The sequence below is a fragment of the Ictidomys tridecemlineatus genome, chromosome 8 (genome assembly GCF_052094955.1).
Source record: "Ictidomys tridecemlineatus isolate mIctTri1 chromosome 8, mIctTri1.hap1, whole genome shotgun sequence".
NCBI lineage: Eukaryota > Metazoa > Chordata > Mammalia > Rodentia > Sciuridae > Ictidomys > Ictidomys tridecemlineatus.
Genome location: NC_135484.1, coordinates 108,268,579 through 108,292,045, shown reverse-complemented (window position 1 = coordinate 108,292,045; position 23,467 = coordinate 108,268,579). Strand labels below are relative to the sequence as shown.

General features: G+C 47.0%; 1 protein-coding gene across 2 annotated transcripts in view; it reads left to right on the top strand.

Annotated features, from left to right (window-relative positions):
- Positions 1–23,467, top strand: part of Ptk7 (protein tyrosine kinase 7 (inactive)) — a 69,057-nt gene that overhangs the window by 28,381 nt on the left and 17,209 nt on the right. For both annotated transcript variants that reach the window (XM_078019988.1, XM_021721879.2), the window contains exons 2-10: positions 15,784–16,071; positions 16,518–16,620; positions 16,978–17,168; positions 17,263–17,413; positions 18,078–18,226; positions 18,651–18,917; positions 22,293–22,426; positions 22,584–22,719; positions 22,866–22,985. In XM_078019988.1, coding sequence (XP_077876114.1) covers positions 15,784–16,071; positions 16,518–16,620; positions 16,978–17,168; positions 17,263–17,413; positions 18,078–18,226; positions 18,651–18,917; positions 22,293–22,426; positions 22,584–22,719; positions 22,866–22,985 — 1,539 coding nt within the window. The remainder of the gene's footprint in view (positions 1–15,783; positions 16,072–16,517; positions 16,621–16,977; positions 17,169–17,262; positions 17,414–18,077; positions 18,227–18,650; positions 18,918–22,292; positions 22,427–22,583; positions 22,720–22,865; positions 22,986–23,467) is intronic.

Sequence of the window (23,467 nt, the reverse complement as noted above, 5' to 3'; positions counted from 1 at the left end):
ATAAAGGAATTGTGTTGTGTTCATCTACACCTAAAAAAATAAAATAAAATAAAAAAGAAAGGAAAAAAAATTCATTATTTTGAAAATGGTAAAGAATTGAGCACCGATTTCCCCTTTCTTCTTTTTCTTTCTTTCTTTCTTTCTTTCTTTCTTTTTTTTTTTTTTTTTGTACTAGGGATTGAACCCAGCTGTGCTTAACCACTACCACTGAGCCACATCCCAGCCCTATTTTGTATTTTATTTAGAGATAGAGTCTCACTGAGTTGCTTAGGGTCTTGCTACATTGCTGAGATTGGCCTTTTTAAAAAAATTTTTTTAATTTGTTCTAACTAGTTATACATGACAGTAAAATGCATTTTGACACATCATACGCAAATGGAGTATAACTTCTCGTTCTTCTGGTTGTCCATGATATAGAATCACACCAGTCTTGTAATCATATATGCACATAGGGTAATAATGTCTGGTTCATTCCACTGTCCTTCCTATCCCACTCCCCTCACCTCACTCCTCTCTGTCTAATCCAGAGTACCTCTGTTCTTCCTTAGCTCCCCTCCTTTATTGTGAATTATTGTCCACTTATCAGAGAAAACATTTGGCCTTTAGTTCTTTGGAATTGGCTTATTTTGCTTAGCATGATATTCTCCATATCCATCCATTTAACAGCAAATGCCATAATTTCATTCTTCTTTAAGGCTGAATAATATTTCATTGGGTTAGGATGTTTTCTTTATCCATTCATCTGTTGAAGGGCACCTAGGTTGGTTCCATAGTTCTTAACTATTGTGAGTTGAGTGCTATAAACGTTGATGTGACTGTGTCACTGTAGTATGCTGATTTTAAGTCCTTTAAGTATAAACCAAGGAGTGAGATAGCTGGGTCAAATGGTGGTTTCTTTTTTATTTATTTATTTATTATTTTTAGTTCTCGGCGGACACAACATCTTTGTTTGTATGTGGTGCTGAGGATCGAACCCAGGCTGCACACATGCCAGGCGAGCGCGCTACTGCTTGAGCCACATCCTCAGCCCCAAAATGATGGTTTCATTTTAAGTTTTCTGAGGCATCTCCATACTGCTTTCCATAATGGTTGCACCAGTTTGCAGTCCCAGCAGCAAAGTATGAGTGTGCCTTTTCCCCCACATCCTCACCAACATTTATTGTTGCTTGTACTGTTGATAATTACTGAGGCTGCTTTTGAACTTGTGATCCTCCTGCCTCAGCCTCCTAAGCTGCTGGGTTTAAAAGTATGCACCACCGCACCTGCTTCCTTCCTCTCTCTCTCTTTCCGAGATTAATCCCAGGAGCATTCGGACTCTAAGATATATCCTCAGCTCTCCTTTTATTTATTTTGTTTTGTTTTATTTTAAGACAGGGTCTTGCTAAGTAACCCAGACTGCCCTGGAACTTGAGGTCCTTCTGTCTTAGCCTTGAGTGGCTGGGACTTGCAGGCACATGCCATTATGCCTGGTGAAGTCAAGTTTTTTTCTTTGGTTTTTTTTTTTTAATTTATTTTTTGTATTGTAGTTGGACACAATGACTTTATTTTATTTATTTATATCTGGTTTATTTTATTTTTTTTAAATATATTTTTTAGTTATACATAGACACAATGTCTTTATTTTGTTTCCTGGGGATCGAACCTAGGGCCTTGCACATGCGAGGCAAGCACTCTACCGCTGAGCCATAACCCCAGCCCGAACTCATGGGTTTTAAACCTATTTGACGTGTGTTTAGTTCACATGGTTCTTACCCTTACGAGGGCTTAAGTGGTCCTCTCTTTGTCTGGTAGGAGCCTCTTCAAGCTGGCCCTGAAACTTTTGATGATGCCCTGCTACTTGCTCATTTTGGTATGAGAAGGTCACTTCAGGCCTATTTGGTACATTTCCTACCTCAAACCTGAAATTAGCCACTTCACCAAGGAGAAAGGGCACACATTGTTTTTTTTTAAAGAATATTTGTACAATATTACCAAGTCACTTTCTAGATGGAATCATAATTCCTACTCCTCTTAGCAAAGTGAGAGGACCATTTTCTCCATATGTGCACCAGTGTTGAGTGTTATTTTAAAAATCTTGGCCTTCACTGATGGGCAAATTAACTCATTCTAATTTATGTTTTTGGATTGCTACTACATTGCTGTGTTTTCTTACATTTATTAATTATTTATATTTGTTTGGGAGAACTCTCATTGCTTTGACCTTGTTTCTATTAGAATTTTAGCAGCTTTCATGATTGATTTGTAACTCTTTATATGTATGTATATAACTCTTTATAGGTATATATATGTGTGTGTATATACACACACACACACACACACACACACACATATCAAGGCCAGAAACCCCTCTTCTGTCATTTGCTAAAAATAATTTTCCCAATTTGTCATTTGCCTTCGAGAGTTATTTGCAGCTGCTGTCTTGTGCAGTCAGTTGCTTTCCCTTATGCATCATAGAGCTTTCCAGGTCTCTTGGAGGGCCTTGCAAGGATCAGAATGCTGAAGTCTGCTAGTCGTCTCCAGCAGGCGTTGGTGCATGAACATGACTGTGCTTTCTTTATCTATTTGTAGAGAGTGTTCTTTGATGCCAGAGCCCTGCCTCAATCCAAGACGATCTAGGTCTATTTTCATCCAGGCAGGTTTGCCCTGATTCTTATTCATATTGAAGGTGTTTCTGATTTGAACAGCTTCTTGGGGATCCAGTGAAACCATGAGCAACTGCTACTCTGCACCCTATTAGGAAAGCAAGCAGGACATTGCATGGAGGCGCCCAGGGCAAAGGTCTCAGCAGCTGCCCCAGCTTCACCCATCCTTTGCTCATGTACTTGTATCTACTGACCAGGTGGCTCTAAGATCCTTGATGGGCATCAAGGAGATGGCTTCAGGCCTCAAGGTCTGTTTGAAGGGAACCACTAATCCCAGGTGGCAAACTGGATGAAGGATTTCAATTCGGGTACTCTGTAGCTGCAAGTGATTTGCATAAGAAAAGCACCATCAAGCTGGGCCTGGTGGCATGTGCCTGTAGTCCTAGCCACTTGGGCAGAAGAATCACTTGAACCTAGGAGTTTGGGGCCACCCTGGGTAACATAGCAATATTCCATCTCAAAAAAATAAAAAAGGAAGAATGCCAACAAAGGAAAAGGTAAGTTGGTGGTTGTGACAGAAAGCTGGTCTAAAACTTGCTATCCTCCTGCCTCAGCCTCCCATTCCATGGGGATTACAGTGTGTGATATTGTGCCCGGCATGGAATGCATTTTCTTTTTTAAAAGAAAAAGTTCTGAACACAATAATGGCAAATAAGGGTTAAGAGCTCAAATCCAGGTCTGGGGATGTGGCTCAAGCGGTAGCGCGTGCGCCTGGCATGCGTGCGGCCCGGGTTCGATCCTCAGCACCACATACAAAGATGTTATGTCTGCAGATAACTAAAAAAAATAAAATAAAATAAATATTAAAAAATTCTCTCACTCTCTCTTTAAAAAAAAAAAAGAGCTCAAATCCACTGTGGTACATGTCTGTAATCGCAGTGACTCAGGAGGCTGAGGCAGGAAGATCCCAAGTTTGAGGCCAGCCTGGGCAATTTAGCAAGACAGGGTCAAAATAAAAGGGCTGGAATATAGTTCAGAGGTAAAGTGCCGCTGAGTTCAATCCCCACTACAAAAAAAAAAAAAAAAAAAAAAAAAAGAAGAAGAAGAAAAAGAAAAAAAGGCTCAAAATCATGTAGTACTGTATGCCAGGCACTGTGCCTGTGTTAGCATGTGAGTTTACTTTTCATAATCAGCCTATGAGGCTGGTACTATAATTTTTTTGAAGGGCAGGGATAATATAGAGATTGAACCCAGAGGTCCTCTACTACCACTGACTCACACCCTGAACCCCTTTTTATTTTATTTTGAGATAGGATTTTGCTAAGTTATGGTGACTGGCCTCAGATGTACAATCCTCCCACCTCAGCCTCCTGAGCAGTTGGGGTTACAGCACTTGCCACTGTGCCCAATCAGTCTCTGAGCGCTTGACTCCATTTCGATCCTGCCTGTACTCTGTGTGCCAGGGCCGTGAAGTTGTGGAGCTCCCTAAACTTCCTAGGGGCCTTTTGTCCTGGTAGCATCCCTGGGGATAGAGAGCAGGTGGTACCAGCCTATTTAACATATGGGGGCATGGAGACCCAAAGAATGGGCTGACTCACACAGAGCAGATCTGGAATGTGGGACTCTGTATTTGGTAACTGGCATTCATTTGGCATCAAAGTAGAACCTTTCAGGAACAGTATGGCTCTTAAATTCAAACAAGAGAGTCTCCTTTTCTCTGGGAGAGGGATGAGATCTCTGGGGTCTGGTGAACACAGGGCCTTTACTCAGAATTTTTCTGGGCACAGTTGTGTACTTCTGGCTCTAGCTCCTGGGCTGCCCTTGGGATCTCACCACTGTGCTCAGGCCTTGCCCTTTCTGGAAGCTGTGCGCTGTGCCATGACTTGAGGAGCAGCAACTAAGTTCCCAAAGCAGCACGACTGCTGGTTCAGAGGTTCTGGAAAAGCTGGGTGGAAACTGCCCTGCTGTCCTCTTGCTCCTGGCCTAATGGCTCAGACCATTTTTAGATGTCAGGAAGTATAACAATATGGCACATTTATCTTGGTGAATAATGGATGAGCCCAGGGAAGGTACTGTACTCTTCCTGTTGAATTATTTACCAGGGGCCTCTAATTCGAGGGCTCTACATTATACATGGTCCAAATCTGCCACATATAGAGCCCACTCCCCTCTCCTTGTCCACGCCAGACTCCCACCTACAGACAAGCTGGAACCTTCCCTATCTGCTTTTACTCTGGGCAACCCCTGGGCCTGTGTCCAAGGACTGAGTCTGGTGTCCCCTCAGCTGCTGGGAAGTGGATGGAGAGAGTCCCCCTCCTGGAGACACAGGACAGGACTGCCAGGGGCAGCTGGGTTCTGTGTGGGGCGGGGGTTTGCACTGCAGTTGCAGGGAGCCGTGTGTGTGTGTGTGGGGGGGGGGGGGGGGGGGCGGGCGGGCGTGCTCTTTGTCTCTCTTGCCCCCTTCTCTGTCTCTCTATGACTCTGTTATTCCATCTTTGTCTCTCCATTCATCTTTGTCCATATTTTTCTGCCTGTTGGTCTCTCATCTTCTCTCTCTGCCAGGGTCTCACTTTCTCTCTGTCTTTCTCTCTTAGTCTGCTGCTGTCTCTTTGGTTTGCGTCTCTCTCCTTCCCCTATCCTCCTCTCTGTTAGTCTCTCCCAGCCTCCCTTTGTCTCTCTCTCTCCATGATGACCTTGTAGGTCTCTAAGAGGCATCTCTTGAAATGAAGGGACAGCCAGTTCCCTGACTTAAGTGAAGCCAGATCTTGGCGCCTTCCAGACCCTGACTTAAAGATGGACAGAGTAGGCGTGAAACAAACTTTAGGTCTTTGTCATTTTTTTGGCTATTCAAACCAGTTATTGCATCAGCCACTCCAAGGAGCTCTTTCTTCTCCAGCTTTCTGTGTGCTTTATGTTGTATAACGTTAGCCCCCAGGGTAGATTGTCCCCAGGCTGCATGCATCTGGTGATGAATTGTAAGTTTTTGGTGCTTTTAAAAAATAACTTATAAGGAGCTGTTTCTGTTCTTTATTCATCCGTTTATATATTTTTTTCATCTGTTGTTATTGATTTGGAGATTGAAGTGCTTATTTTGCTATCTTTAGCCAGAATACATTTTCTAAATGTTTTTTTTTTTAATGGTGGAGACTATGTGTGTGTGTGTGTATGTGTGTGTGTGTGTGTGTGTAGCTGAGGATTGAACCCAGGGACTTTTTTGGTTATTTTCCTTAAAGGTAAAGGAACAAATAAATAATTAGAACTGTAGTTAAGAGATTAAATAAAAGAATGAAATTAGTTTTTGCCTTACTAGAAAGTTTATATTGTAGGGCTGGGGTTCTAGCCCCGTGGTAGAGTGCTTGCCTGGCATGTGTGAGGCACTGGGTTCAATTCTCAGCACCACATATAAATAAATAAAATAAAGGTCCATTGACAACTAAAAAATATTTTTTTAAAAAAGAAAGTTTATATTGTAAACAGTAAAATGGGGTTTAGGAGGAGTCCGAAAAGTATCTAGAAAAATCTGATGATTTGTCTCGTTTGAGCAGTTGACCTACCTTTTGTGACCCCCTCTGTTCACCTAACCCAGGCTACCTTCTACCCCAGAGCCCTGGGCCTGACTTGACCTGAATGATGTTTGAGTGACAGTCCTGGCTACAGTTGATCATCGCTTAGGGTATCTCCACCTCCTCTTCTGTGCATATGAGAGTTGCCATTTTCCTAGCCACCCTGGTATCAGAGGTGGCTGACAGAAGCAGATCTGTCATCAGAAGGGGGCAGTAGGCCCTGTGCATACTTCTGCTCCCCATGAGGCTGGGGTCCCCTCAAGCCAGTAGCTCATCTAGGTTACCTCCTGCATCCTCCCTCATCTGGATTCTTCTCTATAGTCTGGCCTTATAGACCTAAGGAGCAGCTTTCTAAGACCCCTCCCTGGAGAGGAGGGTTGGTTTCCTGAAGCAGCTGTTGTCAGACAGGTGGGACCACATTCTGCCCCCTTGCAAAGGAAGGCTGGGGAAGGGGCCTTTGCCGGGTGGTGTGTCACTCTGACTCCAGGGCCCTGCTTTGGGGTGGGGGGACAGCCTGGCTGCCAAGGGGCGCCTTGGCCTCCTGCACATGTGTTAGACATTGCCGTGTGTCCCTGGGTGTGTGGCAAATGCTGCCCACTGCCGCAGGCCCTGAGTGGCTCGTGCTTTCCACATCACGACATAGCAAAGCAATTTCCTCACATTCCCCGCTCTTGGCTGCTCGGGAAGTGGTTTGCAGACACTTCTAAATATAAAAGTATGAGCCTGGCTCTCTTGTCCCTTTGAAACCAGCTGAGGACCAGGCTTTTGAGTGACTTTTTGAGATTAGAGGAGAAAGGGGAACAGGAGAAGCTGGTGTGTGTGTCCATGTCCAGGCTCTTGAGGATCCCCAGATGTGTGGAGGACCTGGTGCTCCCCAGCACACAGAGAGGAGGTTATGTATTAAAAATCTGATTTTTAAACTATGGACAGTTCTGTTCAGCTACTTACTTCTTTAAAAAATAATCCATTTGCTTCTCCCTGAGCCCCACAAAACCCAACAATACATTCATCTACTGGGAGGAACACAGGATGCAGGAAAAGGCCACAGAGAAGGATCCTCAAAACATAGTGCAAAAAATGGGAAAAAAAGTACGAATTAAGGAAGATATAAAGCAAGACCTTCTATATACGTTAAAAATACCTGCACTTGATAGGCTGGGGCTGTAGCTCAGCGGCAGAGCACTTGCCTAGCATGCATGAGGCACTGGGTTCAATCCTCAGCACCACATAAAAATAAACAAATAAAATAAAGGCATTCTGTCCATTTACAATTATAAAAAAATTTTTTTAAAAAGCTTTATAATTAAAAAGAAATACTTGCACGTGAAACAACAGTCACATTTTGTAAGAACACATACAAACAAAAGGATTTATCTTAAACACAAGAGAATGTTAAAGGGGAAAGCAGATGAAAGGGAATTAGTGGATGAAATGAAAAGCAGCCCACAGGGGGAGCATCATGGAAAGAATGCAGACTAGGAGACAGACAGAACCGAGGGCAGCTCCAGGCCCTGCCATTTACCAGGATATCCTGACTCCGATGTGGCCGGCCAATATTGAGGCTTCCTTTGATGAGAAATAATGTGTCCCTGCACAGAGCCTGGTAAGAGACGGGCAGACAGAGGAGCAAAGGCAGTGCCACCAATGGAGCTCTTTGTTTGATGAAGAAGCTATTCTCTGTGCAATTCAATATGGTGGCAACCAGTTACAAGTGCCTCCTGAGCAAATGTGACTAATGCAACCAAGACTGAGGAAATGAATTTTTGATTTAATTTTAATTAAGTTAAATTTAAATAGTCCCATGTGGCTAGTGGCTACCATATTGGACAAAGCAATTCTAAGGGATATTTTTACTTCTTTAGAAGCCAGGGAGGATTTTCCTTGTTGAATGGAGTTGTGGCCACCATAGAGTTGCTGAGCCCTTAAGACTTGGGACAGAGGTTGTGGCTCAGAGGTAGAGTGCTCACCTACCATGCATAAGACATTGGGTTTGATCCTCAGCACCACATAAAAATAAAATAAAGACATTGTATCTACCCATAACTAAAAATAAATATGTATATTTTAAAAAGAGCTCAACAGACTTGAGGTATAGGCAAGGTAAAGGGCAGGAAGTCATGTCCTCTCTGCCACAAGGAATTTGGAGTTAACTGCTGCGGTCACTCTGACTAGTTGGGCTCTGGCTAGATCTGCCTGGATCATGAGCCTCTCAGATATAAGGCAGAGATAGCAACAAGAACTGATAGAAGGGAGTCTCTAAGGGACTGGGAATATAGCTCAGTTGGTTGAGTGCTTGCCTAACATGCACAAGACCCCAGGTTCAATCCCTAGGACCATCAAAAAAAAGAGTCAGGGGTTGGGGTTGTGGCTCAGTGGCAGAGTGCTTGCCTCACATGTATGAGGCACTGGGTTTGATTCTCAATGCTGCATATAAATGAAAAATAAATAAAGATCCATCAACAATTAAAAATATTTTTTTTAAAAAGAGAGTTTTTGTGTGCCTGTTTTGAAAATGAAGCAAACTAAGATTCAGTCTTGCCAGTCCAAAGGTGGTGGTCCCTGGGCTATCATTTAGTTTGCCTGAAGCTGACCCATATTCTGCCCTAGGGCTGTACCCCACTAGGATTCTGAAGATCCTGCACATCCCAGGGTCCTTCCCCACTGCACTTGGGAGTCAGAAGGGAGGGTGTTGATTGGTCACAGTCATTGCCAGTGGCTTACCCCCCGAGCTTACCCCGGTGGACACCTTCAGCGGGTGACTGAGGGGCTGGACTCTGTCCACTCTGGGTCCCCGAATGGACTAGATGAGCACCACTGTCTTCCTGTGGCTGACAGCCCATGGTTCATTTCTCAGTCTCAGGTCTAGCAGCTCTGTCACTGTCCCCAGGCCCCTCACTGGCATCTTCAGGAGATAGCTAGCTGCCTGCTGTTTCCCTTTGGGGGGCTGACAATGGATTTGTCCCCAGACATGGTTCCCCTGGCAGTTTAGTTCCATGCCTCCTCCCTCTTCACATTCACTTTTGGAAGGCATCTTTTTAGTTCAAGGACATTTTAATTGGAGGTGTCAGTTCCCTGGAACATCTAGGGTTCTTCAATTTTCCTGACTAATAGGGAGACTTTAGTGTGTCAGTAACTTACTATATTTCATTTGAAAGGTAGGCTCTAAAAGAATCTAAAATCTGTTTCTAGTTGTACCTAGCTACCCTGGAGGCAAGGTAGGAGAATCACTTGAATCTGGAGTTCAAGGTCAACTTGGGCTGCCTAGTAAGTCTATCCAAAAAAAAAAAAAAAAAATCTATTTCAAGGGCTGGGGTTGTAGCTCATTGGTAGAGCCCTTGTCTCTCATGTGTGAGCACCACATAAAAACAAATAAATAAAAATAAAGATATTGTGTCCATCTACAACTAAAAAAATATATATAAAAAAAAAAATCCGTTTCAAGGCTGCCATCTTCCAGATGAGAAAACTGAAGCCCAGAGAGGAAAATTAAGTTGGCCACAAAAGATAAAGGTAAATAAAGGATAAGATTTCAGGTCAGATGGATATTTGAGTGGTTTAATTTCCTCATACATGCTCATGGCCATAAGGGGCACAGAAGTGTCACCCTGTGCACAAAGGTCTGTTCTCCCTTCAAACTTAGGATCTAGTGTTGGGGGTGAAGCCTCATTCCCAGCAGAAGCAGGGGTGTCAAAGACAGTGAGCTCTGGGTACAGGAATGTGGCCCCAACCCCAGGGGCAATAGAAGACAGAGGCAGATGTCCTGGGGAGGCTGAGCTGCAGTGTGGAAAGGGGGAGGCAGAAGGATGCCAGATTCCCGTCTGCAGCCCCCAACTGCCTCAGATCCTGTACACCTGCCGCATAGAGGAGGGTTACTCATAATCCCTCCTAGGCCTGGCCCTACATTTGCCAAGCAAGTGCTGACTGTGCAGCTGGAGGTTGGGGTGGGGGGTAACTTGGAGTGGGCCCTTTGGGTCTGCAACTGCCTCCCAGCATCATTGTAGCTAATGCGGTATTAAGTCACGATGACTGTCCAGGCTTCTGCTCTCGTTTCTTTAATTTTTATACATAGTCAAGACTGCCTGGGAAGGGAGGGTGTTGATTGGTCACAGTAATTGCCAGTGGCTTATCAAGACTAGAACCCAGGTCTCCCTGGATTCCTTCCACAACATCACACCACATCACTCTGGCTGGTATGGTGTCTCCTTGGACACCAGTATGACACCATAGCTTGGAGATACCACAGCCATTGAAGGGTCACTAAAGGTGAGTGAGACACATGTACTAAGTTCAACCCTCCTAGTCTCAGCAGGTTCCAGAGACTGGTGGAGTGGCCCCTGATTGGGCAGTACCTTAAGCCATGCCTCTGGGCTGGTGTTTTGCCCCCCTGATCTTGGGTGCCATGTGATGGTCTTCCTCCTGCTGTTGAAAGTCAATCTCCTTATTCTAGGGCCTCTCAGGAGTAGGATCGGCAGGTCTGAGTTGAGGTTTGGCCCAAGGTGGAAAAACAGGCCTGCTAAATTGTTTCAGCCTCAATCCCTAGTGATCTTATTCTGTTCTCTAATCCTAGGACAAGAAAACTCTGCAGGGTCCCTGACTCTGCTCCCTCCTGCCCTGCTCAGAGCAAATTTTAGAATGTATTTGGGGGAGGGGGCAATGAGGCTCTAGTTGGTGAACATGGGGTCTTTTGAGGACCCCAGGAAGACAGGTGGGGGGGGATGGAATTTTGTGTCTTGCCACACATTAGGTCTCTTAGTCAGTTGTGGACCATCTTTGCTGACCTCTGAACCCTTATGTTCTCTCCTGGTTTTGGACTTATCATCAAACAGTCTGGGTTGCTGATGCTAAAACCACATATACAGTGTATTGGTGGTAGTCAGGAAGAACATTCCAATCCCCAGAATCACAAATACCCCTGCAGTATTTTGTGGTTCTGCCAACCTGAGTAAACTGGGAAATGACTGGGCTTACTGTTCATCCACGTGACTTATTCCTGCAGCAACTGATTTATTCCTCCAAAATTACTAATGTCTGTGGGTCATGGACCTTCCTCGCAGCTCAAGAACAGTCAAAAAGCATGGTGACTGAAAGCCCTCAAAGGCCAAGAGACTGCATTAGAGTGGCAGCTCCTTGGAGAGGAGGCTTGGTCAAGCTGCTGAGTGTCTGGTGAGATACCCTGGTGCTCTAGGACCTCTCACTTGGAACCTTAAATTTCCCTTAAAAATCAAAGGGAGAATCAGGGAAGAAAGGGACCAGGAAGAAGGGAGGGAAAGGAAAATGCTGGGGAATGATATTGGTCAAATTATATTGTTTGCATGCATAGTGTGCATGTAAGAATAAGTCACAACAAATCCCACTATTATGTACTAATTATAATGCACCAAAAAAATTTGGAAAAATAAAGTTTCTAGATGGTGGAGTCCTGTGAGGACAATTAGTCTTCTCATGGGTCAGGGAACCTGAGGGCTGCATGTCCCAGCCTGTGCCCTGGTGCTGCTCTTCCTTGGGCCTGTTTGCACTAACAGGAGCCACTTTGGTGGGCCCTAGGGGCCACCTAGAATTCGGGATGTCCTCCACAGGTCCTGAAGCCAGCAACTGAGTCTTTGGTGTGCCCTGGTTGTGGAGGAGTCAGCCAGGTATGTCTGAGGGGTCACAGTCACTCAGATGATCACACACATAGCACCATGCGAAGTGCCCATGCTCTTCTGGAGCATACTCCTGGGGGAGTTTTGGCAGCATAAAATTCCTCACTAACCAGGATATTGGTGTCTCAGCCCAGTCTTGAGGCATCTGTCCAAAGAATGGAATTTTCTTTCATAAGAGGAGAGGAGGTAGTCATGTCTGGTAGTTCTGGGGCCTGTGTCAGTTCTGGGGATGGTTTTCATAGACCAGGAGGACCAACTCCTGAGAGCTGAGTAGTTGAGATGGGTACTCTTAAGACTAAAGTAGCCAGAATTACTTAGAGCTGGAGTACTTAGGAAAAACTTCCTGCTGCTCACTGCTCCCCATAGCATTCTTGTTTACACATGTGTGTGCACACACTTATATATACACAGTTTACTGGGCCTGCAGCCCAGAGAGCAATCAGGAGGGTGGGCACCAGACCAGACGCTTGCTGGGGGAGTTGGGCTGTTGCCCACTGGCCCTGTTTTGCAGGGCTGGGGCTGAAGGCGCAAGCAGGGCAAGTGTCTGTGTCTGCATAGCTGTTAGGGACCAAGGACATGGCTTGGAAGTTTCCCTATTGGGTTCAAAGATTCAGCTTGTCGGGGTGGGTGCCTGGTGTGAGCATATGGCTCCATCTGCCTGTCATTGCCAAGGGACTTCTGGGGTCCACTATGCACAGTGGGACAAGCTCCTACCTGGGAAGTGGCTGACCTAACTCCGTGCTATATGTGGGCTTTCCCAACATGAACCCACTTAGCCCTCATGCTACCTGTCTGCTAGGCCAGGTATCCACATTTCATAGCATGGAGAAAGGTGCAGAGAGGTCACATGAGGTGATGTTGCTAGGGAGGGGCAGGGGCAGGGCTGTAGGGCAGCAGCAGAGCTCGGTATTGAGCAGGTGGCCTCCAGGTGACTCCATGAGGGCAGTGTCTGGTAGGGGTGATGCTGATGTGTGGTGAGACTCAGTCTTAAGAGCAGGGGCAGCTTTGGAGGCCCAGAACCAGTGTGCTTCCAGACCACAGCCCTAGGGCATCCTCAAATTAGGAAGAAGGGGCAGGAATGTGCCACCTTGAAGCAGGTGTTACCTCTGTTTCAAAAAACTTGTCTTTCTCTGCCATTGTTCTCCTCCCTTTCTTGTTATCAGCATCAGCAAAACTTCTGAAGAGCCCCTTATGTTCCAGCCCTACTTTCCTGAAGTCTGCCATTGTTGCTGGGGACTCCTAGGCTGCTTCTGAGTTTCCTGCCCATTTCCCCCCAGCAGAGCAACAGCCCCGTATTTCCTATAAGCCATACAGATGGCCAGACTAGGCACATTCAGATCATCTCCTGAGCAAACATGGGTGCCACAGCACCAGGCCAGCCTCCAGAGTGGGGAGTCTCTTGGCTGAGTTGCTCACAGCAGGGACTGGGAGAAGCCTGGAGGCTGCTCTCCCTGCCTTTTGAAACATCTAAGTCTGCCCCAGCCAAACACTAACCAGGACCTGCTGTGAGCTGACGTCAGGACAGAGGCCCCCGCGGGGCTGGCTTTGATGTTTCCCAGGCCCTGTCGTGGGGGCGCAGGGGGCTCTGAGTGGCAGTCTGGGAATGCAGCATCTCTCACCACAGCCATGGAGCAGCCCAGCTCAGGCCCCAGGATGAGATGCTGGAGGCAGAGGTGGGGGTGGCTGGGGCTGAGCTGAGCTGGGGTCCCTCTGAGTTATGCTGGCTCTTCTTACAACTTGGGTCTCTATGGAAAGTATTCTGCAGTTCTTGCACCCCAGGGCCTTCCTCCATCCCATTTACCACCAGGTGGTTCTCTTCAGACCTCTCCTCTGCTCTGATGGCTCTCTCCTCTCCAGGTCCTGGGCCTTGGCAAGAGGGGAGATTTCTAATGCTCCTAGGATTCAAATCCTTGAGCGGGAAGGACGATCATGGGGTTTTTAACAGTAGCTGCCATTTACTGAAGGTGAACTCTGGCCAAAGCACTTCACAAATTAATGCACTGAGAACTCATGACATCCTCATGAACGAGGCAGAGGAGGCTCTGTCACTTGCCCAAGGTCAGAAACACTAAATGTGACAGGATTTGAGCCCAACCTGCCTGAATCCAAACCCTTAACCATCCCTTTGTGTGAGTGAGGCTTCTGGCTTCCCAACATATCTGCAGAAGCTGAGTGGATAAGTGGGGTTCACCCACACTTTGAAAGTAGGAGATCTCTCTTTGATTTTTGATTAGTATCTTGAGAGCTCAAGGTTGAGGAGCCCAAGATTTTGGTGAGTCACATTTATAGAGATCCACTGGTGCCGCAGCCTAAGTCTGCCTGCATGTGTCATGAGAAGTGGTCAGGAAGTATTCCAGATGTCAGGTCTTGCCCCACATTGCCTCCAGGTTATTTCAGTTCAGCCAGTGTTCTCTGGTTGCCTTTGTGAGCCTGGCATTGTCTACTTCTCTTGCTGACTGTGGGGAAGGTGACTGACTCCCCATTATAGGATCAGATACTTCCAGGGTGGGGCTGAGAAGAGTGTGGAGCTGGGACTTGGCTTCTTTGTGTTGCGATCCTGGCTTTGCCATATGTGAGCTGTCTGATCTTGGGCATATCTTTTGCATTTCTGGGCCTGGATTTACCCATCTGTACTATAAGGAAGTTGGATCAAAATGTGAGGCTGGGGCAGGGCCATACCCTGGTGTAGCATTTGGAAATGTGTAGGGGTGTATTTGGATTAATATGATGACTAGGGGTGCTCAGCAGTGCCTGGAGGCAGATTTGTTAACTTCCACTGTGGGTGAGATGGCCCACCCTGGTGAATTGTCCACTCTGAGAAGCACAGTGCTCCATGGAGAAGTAATAGGGGTGCTCTGGGCTGCTTCTAGCTCCACAACTGTTTTGTATTGGGAGATGTGGGCTGGCAGGTTGGCAGATGGACCAACACCAGGACAATCCCTCATCTGGACCCAGCCCCGATCTTATTTTGACACCGACTTCATGCCTTAAAGAACCAAACCCCACTTCCAGGGTCTTGGAAGGGTGGTCTCTGGGCCACAATTAGTCTCCGTTGGTTTGAGACCCCGTGAGTCTCCCTGTCCTTGTACGTCCTAGTTTGGCCGAAAGCAGAGCCTGCTTCTTCTGGGCAGTGGGAGCATCCTCTTCCATGTTCAAGGCCCAGCAGTTTTAGGCCTCTGCAGGATGCCCACATGGGCCAGGAGTAAAGCCCAGTGTTATTCCTGCTGCCATTGTAACCAGTCGCCCACTTGCCCAGCCCTGCCCTCCGCCTTTGTACCCCATCTGTGCTCAGTATAGGCTTCTCTTTCCTTTATTCCCACTGACTGCAGTTCTACCTTTGGTCATAGGGCCCCCTTGTCTGTGGTTGGTCCTTCTTCTCTGGCCAGAGCTGAACAATGGTGGTGCTGGAGGGGAAATGGCTTCAGGTGAAAACCTGGTACCACTTGACTCACGGATTCTTGGGGATAGCACACAGGTCACAAAGGTGACCTTGGCATGCCTTTGGCAATAGCCCAGGTTTTTAGAGAATTTTGGCTTTTCCAGTGATGGGGAAGCCCCTCAGGAATGTTGGGCTGGTAAGCACCTTTAGGTGGGCTTCAAAGCTTCTCTGTCCCCTGGCTACTTCCACCAGTATCCTCAGTGTGTGTGTGAGTGCAGATAATCTTCCTAGGATTTAACTTTGCTCAGTGTCTTGATCCGGATGTGGTCGGGGGCCAGGTTGCCTGCTGTTGTGCTCTGCTCCTCAGCTTGGCTTCCAGACCTCCCAGTATCCTGCAGGTGTTATAAGGAGGGCACCATCTTTATATCCTGCAGAGTATCCAGCAGTTTAAGTTCCTTAGTGGATCCTTGCCAGTTGTGGTAATGTGATTTTTTCATCCCTGTACTTATTGGACACGTCTTGTGTACACGACCCCATTCCTTCTTTATACATGGTGGGCTGTGTTCAGACAGAAGCTGCAACTCCTGATCCTGCCTCTTCTGTGTCCCCATCTGCAGGTATCCAGGCAGACATTGTCTTCATCAAGGAACCATCCTCCCAGGATGCACTGCAGGGGCGCCGGGCCCTGCTCTTCTGTAAAGTCCAAGCCACGGGCCCAGTGCATCTGTACTGGCTGCTCAACGGGGCCCCTGTCCAAGATACTGAACGGCGTTTTGCCGAGGGAAACAGCCTGAGCTTTGTAGCTGTGGACCGGCTGCAGGACTCTGGTGCCTTCCAATGTGTGGCTCGGGATAATGTCACCGGAGAGGAAGTCCGAAGTGCCAATGCCACCTTCAACATCAAATGTGAGAACCTGGGGACAGTACCTGGGACCCTTGTCAGATCCTTGACTATTGAGCTTTGGGGACACCACCTTCACCATCTTTGCTCAGCTTTTCTCATTGCCCGTTGAAAGGGGAAGACAGTGCAGTTGTGGTCAGTTCTTTCTGCTTATGTAGATAAGAAGAAGTTAGAATTCTCTCTTTCTTGCTGGGGATTGAACCCATGCTAAGCCCATACTCTACTGAGAATCTCATTTTTTCCAAAAGTATTTTTTTCCCCCTTCAAGTCTTGGCCCATTTATCTTCTGCTGCGGGAGGGGCCATGAGGCCGCCTGCCACATTTCAGGCCTGACCAGCCAGGGCCCCAGTGGTCACTGTATCCAGAGCCTTACAATTCAGTGGTTTCCTGATTGTCCTGCTTCCCCTCTGCTGCTGCTCTGACCTCATTGCCACTGTGGCCTCTGCTATAGGGATTGAGGCAGGTCCTGTGGTCCTGAAGCATCCAGCCTCAGAAGCTGAGATCCAGCCACAGACCCAGGTCACGCTTCGTTGTCACATTGACGGGCACCCTCGGTAAGGAGCCAAGGAGGGTGGATGAGAGAGGGCTGTTCTAGACAAGCAGGATGTCCCCCCAAATCCTAGCCTCTGCAGTTGGATCTTGCTCCCCTGACCAGTGCTCTTTGCCTGTCCCTAGTTGCTCCATGCCAGCCCCTGGGGATCGGAGGAGGGCCAGCACTGTGCACTGAGTGAGCCTAGATTCTGAGAACTGAGAGATCTGGAATCTCACTCTGATTCTATCCCTGAATGATGTGTGCCTTTGTGCACTTCCCCTCCTCAGGTCTCAGTTTCTCCATTTGTAGACTGAGGGTCTCTCTGTCCTGTCCACTGAGTATCCCTTTCTCCTTGCTACTGACCTCCTCTGCCCCACAGACCCACCTACCAGTGGTTCCGAGATGGGACCCCCCTTTCTGACAGCCAGAGCAATCACACAGTCAGCAGCAAGGAGCGGAATCTGACCCTTCGACCGGCCAGTCCTGATCACAGTGGCCTCTATTCTTGCTGTGCCCACAATGCCTTTGGCCAGGCCTGCAGTAGCCAGAACTTCTCCTTGAGCATTGCAGGTGAGCCTGGCTTGGGGTCAGAGGAGGCGAGGCCAAGATAGGAGAGCGCTTACTACCCTGCCTGCTGACCTTGCTGCACTTCCACTCATTGCAGATGAAAGCTTTGCCAGGGTGGTGCTGGCACCCCAGAATGTGGTAGTGGCAAGGAATGAGGAGGCCATGTTCCATTGTCAGTTCTCAGCCCAACCACCTCCAAACCTGCAGTGGGTCTTTGAGGATGATACTCCAATCAACAACCGCAGTCGGTAAGACATCTGGCTGGGAGCCTTCCAGTACTGTGAAACAGATTGTGGACTGCATACTTGTTATCCCAAGGAGATGCAGATTTAGTTCAAATAACAAACATCATGGATTTGTACATGTATTACTTCTCATTTCCAGAAGATGGCAGTATAATGTTTTGTTTTTACAAAATGAGTCCAACAAAGGGAAGAGTCATATGAAGGCACCCTGTGAGCTAGGGATGGCTTTCTTTCCCCTCCAGCTTTCCCCCTGGGTCTTCTGGGATGAGGAAGAGAGTTAGAGATCCAAGGGTAGGAGGGACATGGGACCTATGTGATCACCTTCTGGATAGAAAGGTCCAAGGCAAAAACACTATTCACACTACACATGCACACACTTACACACTTTTTGGAGGAGGCAAATACCTCCAGAGGTTCTAGGAGCATCTAGTCCCTCTGTTGAGACTTCTGCTCCTTGCCCAGGCTCTAGGAAAGCAAATAGCACTTTTGTGAGTGTCAGGCATGACCCTGGTTCTTGAGGGTATGGATCCTTAGGCTCTGAGGCTCATGGCCTGGCTTTAGGCTTGAGGACATTCCTGATCTCTTCAGGATAGAATTCCATTGTATGCCCTTCCAGAAGGAGGCCTATGGGCCACTTCTTCCAAATAGCCCTCTCTCCCCTCTGTAGTCCCCCACATCTCCGCAGAGCCACGGTGTTTGCCAATGGGTCCCTGCTGCTGACCCAGGTCCGACCACGCAATGCAGGAACCTATCGCTGCATTGGCCAGGGACAGAGGGGTCCACCCATCATCCTGGAGGCCAAGCTTCACCTAGCAGGTGAGCCCCTGGTGCTGCAGTGACATGTAGATATTTAGGCTCCTCTTTTCACTCAGCTACCAGCTGGAGGACAGAGGGAGGAGGAGGATAGGGCTACTAAGAGGTGGTATAGAGGGCTGGGGATGTGGCTCAAGCGGTAGTGCGCTCGCCTGGCATGCGTGCGGCCCGGGTTCGATCCTCAGCACCACATACCAACAAAAATGTTGTGTCCGCCGAGAACTAAAAAATAAATATTAAAAATTCTCTCTCTCTCTCTCCTCTCTCCTCTCTCACTCTCTCTTAAAAAAAAAAAAAAGAGGTGGTATAGAGGGCTACAGGGGAGGATTTGTGACTGGAAGGGGCCCCAGGCTTGCTGGGGGAAAACATCATGTATCCCAGGACTCAGAGAAATCAGGCTGGTCACCTTCCCCTTATAACCCTGCAGAGATTGAAGACATGCTACCATTTGAGCCACGGGTGTTCACAGCTGGCAGCGAAGAGCGTGTGGCATGCGTGCCTCCCCAGGGTCTGCCAGAGCCCAGTGTATGGTGGGAGCATGCAGGAGTCCGACTGCCTACCCATGGCAGAGTCTACCAGAAGGACCATGAACTGGTGTTTGCCATTACTGCCGAGAGCGATGCTGGTGTCTACACCTGCCATGCAGCCAACCTGGCTGGTCAACGGCGACAGGACCTCAACATCACTGTGGCCAGTGAGTCCATTTTCTCTGAAGGTTGAGGAGAGGTGGAGGGAAACCCATGTCATAGGAGGGCTTGAACTCTGATGTAATAGACAAAGCTCAACTGAGGCCCTCTTAGCTCTAGGCCCCCCAGCCCTGGGGATCAGTCACCAGCTGGGAGTTGATGTTGGGAGAAAGTGGGGAGCCAGGCACAAAGTTTGGCATAGCACATCAGAGGAAATAGTTATAGCACTCACAAGAAAATGGTCCTTTTGCCACAAAGGAAAGAGCACTTGACTGGGAGTCTGGAGACCTGGGTCCACTCAGTTTCTAATGAATAGAATAACCATGGATAGCATGTCATCTGCCTTGCTAGGCCTCAGTCACCTCATACATAAAATGGGTCAATAACTCACTATCTATCTTACAAGGTTGTTGGAAAGATCAAATGCAGTATATAAAAAAGATCTTTTTTGGGTCTGGAGTTGTGGCTCAGTGTGCATGCATGAGGCACTGGGTTCGATTCTTAGCACTGCAATAAATAAATAAAGGTCCATTGACAACTAAAACAATATATATTTTTTTAAATCCTGTTTTTCTTTTTCAGGAAGTAATGGTGGACAAAATAATAGATGATTTTCACTGTGTTTTAATTTCTCATATTTGTTATATTTTATAAGTTTCTTTAATAAATATATTACTTACGAGCCAGGGGCAGGTGGTACACACCTGTAATCACAACAACTTAGAAACCTGAGGCTAGCCTCAGCAATGTAGAGAAACTCTATCTCAAAAATAAAAAAAAATAAAGGACTAGGGGTGTAGCTCAATGAAATAGCACCCCTAATTCAACCTCAGTACCAATAAAAAAGGAGGGGGAGCAATAGATATGACCAAAAACACATAGGATAAAGCCTTGTATATACTTGCGATAGATATAGGGATTTATTTATTTGGTTGATTAGTCATACTCGAGATTGAGCCTAGGGCCTTAAATATGTTAGGCAAGTGCTATATCACTAAGCTACATCTTCAGCCCTTTTAAAAAATTTTATTTTGAGATAGGGTCTCACTAAATTGCCCAGGTTGGCCTCAAATTTTTAATTCTCCTGCCTCAGCCTGAGTAGCTGGGATTGTCAGGTATACACCACTGTGTTCAGTAGGATTTTTTTTGTTGTTGTTTTCTATTTCTTTATATCATATCTCATTGCAAGCTTTTGTGATAGTTTCAAAGGATACATAATACAAACTCTAGTATACTCAAAGACACATACATGTACAGACTGTTTTGTTATCTGTGTCTTCCACTTACCTTTACATTACTAATCTTTTCAGGTGGGTAAATTTGCAAAGATTTGAACATGAAAAGGACTCTGTAAATATAAAGTTGTGATGGTGTTATTCTCATAAATATGATACTGGAATCTCAAAAGACGTGCTCTCGCTCATGTTACCGTACTGGTTCAAGTGGGAAGCTGCAGCACACAGAGGACAGGTGCTCAGGACACTTAGACAGCAACATGCAGACAAATACAAGCTGCAGTCAGCTCTTCTCCAACGGAGTCTGTGGTCATTTCTCATTAGGGATTCTTTTAAATATTCAGACTTCAGGCCCTACTCCCCATCTGCAGAGGTGTCTTTAACAAGTGCTTCTGAGGTGCTTATGTATGCCCAAGTTTGGGAACTACAGGTCTTGATCGTTCACTGACTGAGCCATGCTGGGTGATCTGTGTAACTTTCGAAAGGGAGGCCTGTGGAATTTGAGAAGGGTGCCTGATAAAAGCAAAGCTGGTTCAGTTGCTGCTTGGTAGAAGGTAGAGTTTGGAGAAAGGCAAGCTCCAGGACTGCATCTAGACCATGCTAGGCGCTCTTCTGGGACTGGAAATGCAGTGGGGAGCAAAGCAAAACACTCCTCCGCTTGTGGGGCTTTTCTTCTAGTGGGGAGATGAAGAAAATGAGAAAAACAGTTGAATGAATAAATATATAATTTTTAAGTGGCAGTACAGCTATAAAGAAAAACTAACATAGGATAAGTGACAGAGGACCAGGATGGGATGAAGGGAAGTTTAGGGAGACCTCAGTAGATGGTAGCATTTGAGTTGGTACTTAAGGAGAGAATCAGCCACGTGATAGACCCCAAGACAGAAATGGATTTATGAGTTGGAGGAACAGCATAGCGTGCAGGCCTGAGCTGAATAAATGGTGGTGAGAGCAACTAAGGTCACTGGAGAGGTAGAGACCTTGTAAGGACTTAGCGAGGACTTCAGCTTGTATTAAAGTGTTATCAGTTTTCCACTGCCGCATAACAAGCCACTCCTAAACCCGGTTGATTTGCTTTTGATTCTGTGAGTGGTTTCAGCTCCATGTGCTGTCAACTGGGCTCCCACACGTTTGTGGTCAGTTCATAGCTCAGCTGGTGGCAGGCTAGTCCCCGATGACCTCATTCACAAGTCTGGCAGTTGACAGAGCCTTCTCCTCCAGTTAGCTAGGCCAGTCTTGCTCATGTGGAAGCTGGATTCCAAGAGTGCAAAAGCAGGAGCTGCAGCCCTTTCATTATGTTCTGTTGGACAAGGCAAGTCACTGGCCACCCAGATTCCACATTCCAGGGAGTAGAGAAATAGGGTGTCTTTTGGTGGGGAGAGTGTTACCATCATATTAAGGAGATGAAATGGATGGGAAGACAGTTGACAGCTATCATTGCAAGCAGTCTAACAGGTTTTGGTGGAAATGATGTGTTCTCCTTTATACTCATGAAGCTTGAATGCCTGAATTTCCATTTGGCAGCTGTGTATAGTAGGCATCTGTATTACAAGTCTGAAGCTCATGGTGGGGGTGGGCAGTCGGAGTCAGGGTATAGGTTTGTTATTGAAGGTCATGGATTGGATGAGATCGTTTAGGGGAGCTACTACGGCTAGAATAGAACAGGTATCTGAGCACTGAGCCTTGGCACGTTGTGGAGGAATTCAGAGCCAGGGTATTGGAGTTACATACACCAGCATTTTAAATCCCATCTCTATTATGTATTAGCCAATCACCATTACTTCTTTGAACCTGTTTTCTTAGCAATGAAATAGATGAATATTTACCTTGGGGGTTTATTGTGACATTAACTAAGATAATGTTGGAAAGGAGTTGGAATTACCCTAAGAGCTTATTGCTGCAGTAATCACCCAAGCGGCCTCTGGCTTCTGAACTCAGGGCCCAGTGGGATATTAGAACTTCTTGGGGGTGTGTCCTTTGGCTCTGGAGACCTGGGGGGGGTTTTGTTTGTTTTTTGTTTGTTTTGGTGGTGCTGGGGATTGAACCCAGGGCCTTGTGCATGCACGGTAAGCACTCTACCAACTGAGTTATATCCCCAGCCCTGGAGACCTATTAAACAGCCTTCCCTGTTCTTTCCTGTCTCTCTAGCTGTGCCCACATGGCTGAAGAAGCCCCAAGACAGCCAGCTAGAGGAAGGCAAACCAGGCTACTTGCATTGTCTAACCCAAGCCACACCTAAACCCATGGTCATCTGGTACCGGAACCAGATGCTTATCTCTGAGGTGAGATGAGAAGGTTGCTGGTGGATGTGCTGTAGGAGGGGATTTCCTTCTGCTGCTTTCGTCTCTGCTCACCCCAAGAGCTCTCTTCCCCCTGAGGCTGCCTGCAGGGAGCTGTTGTGTGGGTTCACTTGCTGTACCTCTTGACCATGTGCTGCAGGACTCGAGGTTCGAGATCTCTAAGAACGGGACCTTGCGCATCAACAGTGTGGAGGTGTACGACGGGACATGGTACCGCTGTGTGAGCAGCACTCCAGCCGGCAGCATTGAGGCCCAGGCCCGTGTCCAAGTCCTGGGTGAGCCAGCATGTGTGATGTGTAGGGAGAGTGCCTGGCTGTCTGGGCAGGAAAGTGATGGGGAAGGAGTAGTGGGTCTGCCCCCGGCCTTTAGCTGCCTCAGTTTCTCCTCTTTCTCCCCACCTGCCTGCCTTCTGTTGAAACAGAAAAGCTCAAGTTCACGCCGCCACCCCAGCCACAGCAGTGCATGGAGTTTGATAAGGAGGCTACTGTGCCCTGCTCAGCCACCGGCCGAGAGAAGCCCACAATTAAGTGGGTACGGGCAGGTGGGTATCTTGTACACGGGAGGCAGGGCAGTCCACTAATAGGTGTGCATGTCTGAGAGCCCACTGAGTGCCCAGCACCACACCAGGAAATGTGAGGATAGAATAGAGATGTAGGGCTGATGTGTAATCCAGTTACGAAGGAAAAGCCAGATCCAGAAAGGGTCAAATTGCAGCGTTGGACAAAACGGAAGACGTCTCAAGGCAGCAAGTGGTTGGGTCAATCAAGACAGTGCTGTGAAGTCCTATTTTTTTCTTTCTGACATAAGTAATGTGGCCTCCTTTAGAAAACTTTGAGAGGGGGGGTGGAGATGGTAATCCCATTATCCACTTTCTTGAGTGTATGTCCTTTTTCTTTGCCTCTTTGTTTTTATGTAGCAATTTATTATATATATAGTTTTCACTTATTCAGCTTGATGAGTAAGATGTGGCTTATTTTAGAAACAAGGTACAGATAATAACTATATATTATGTTTCAAAAAAAC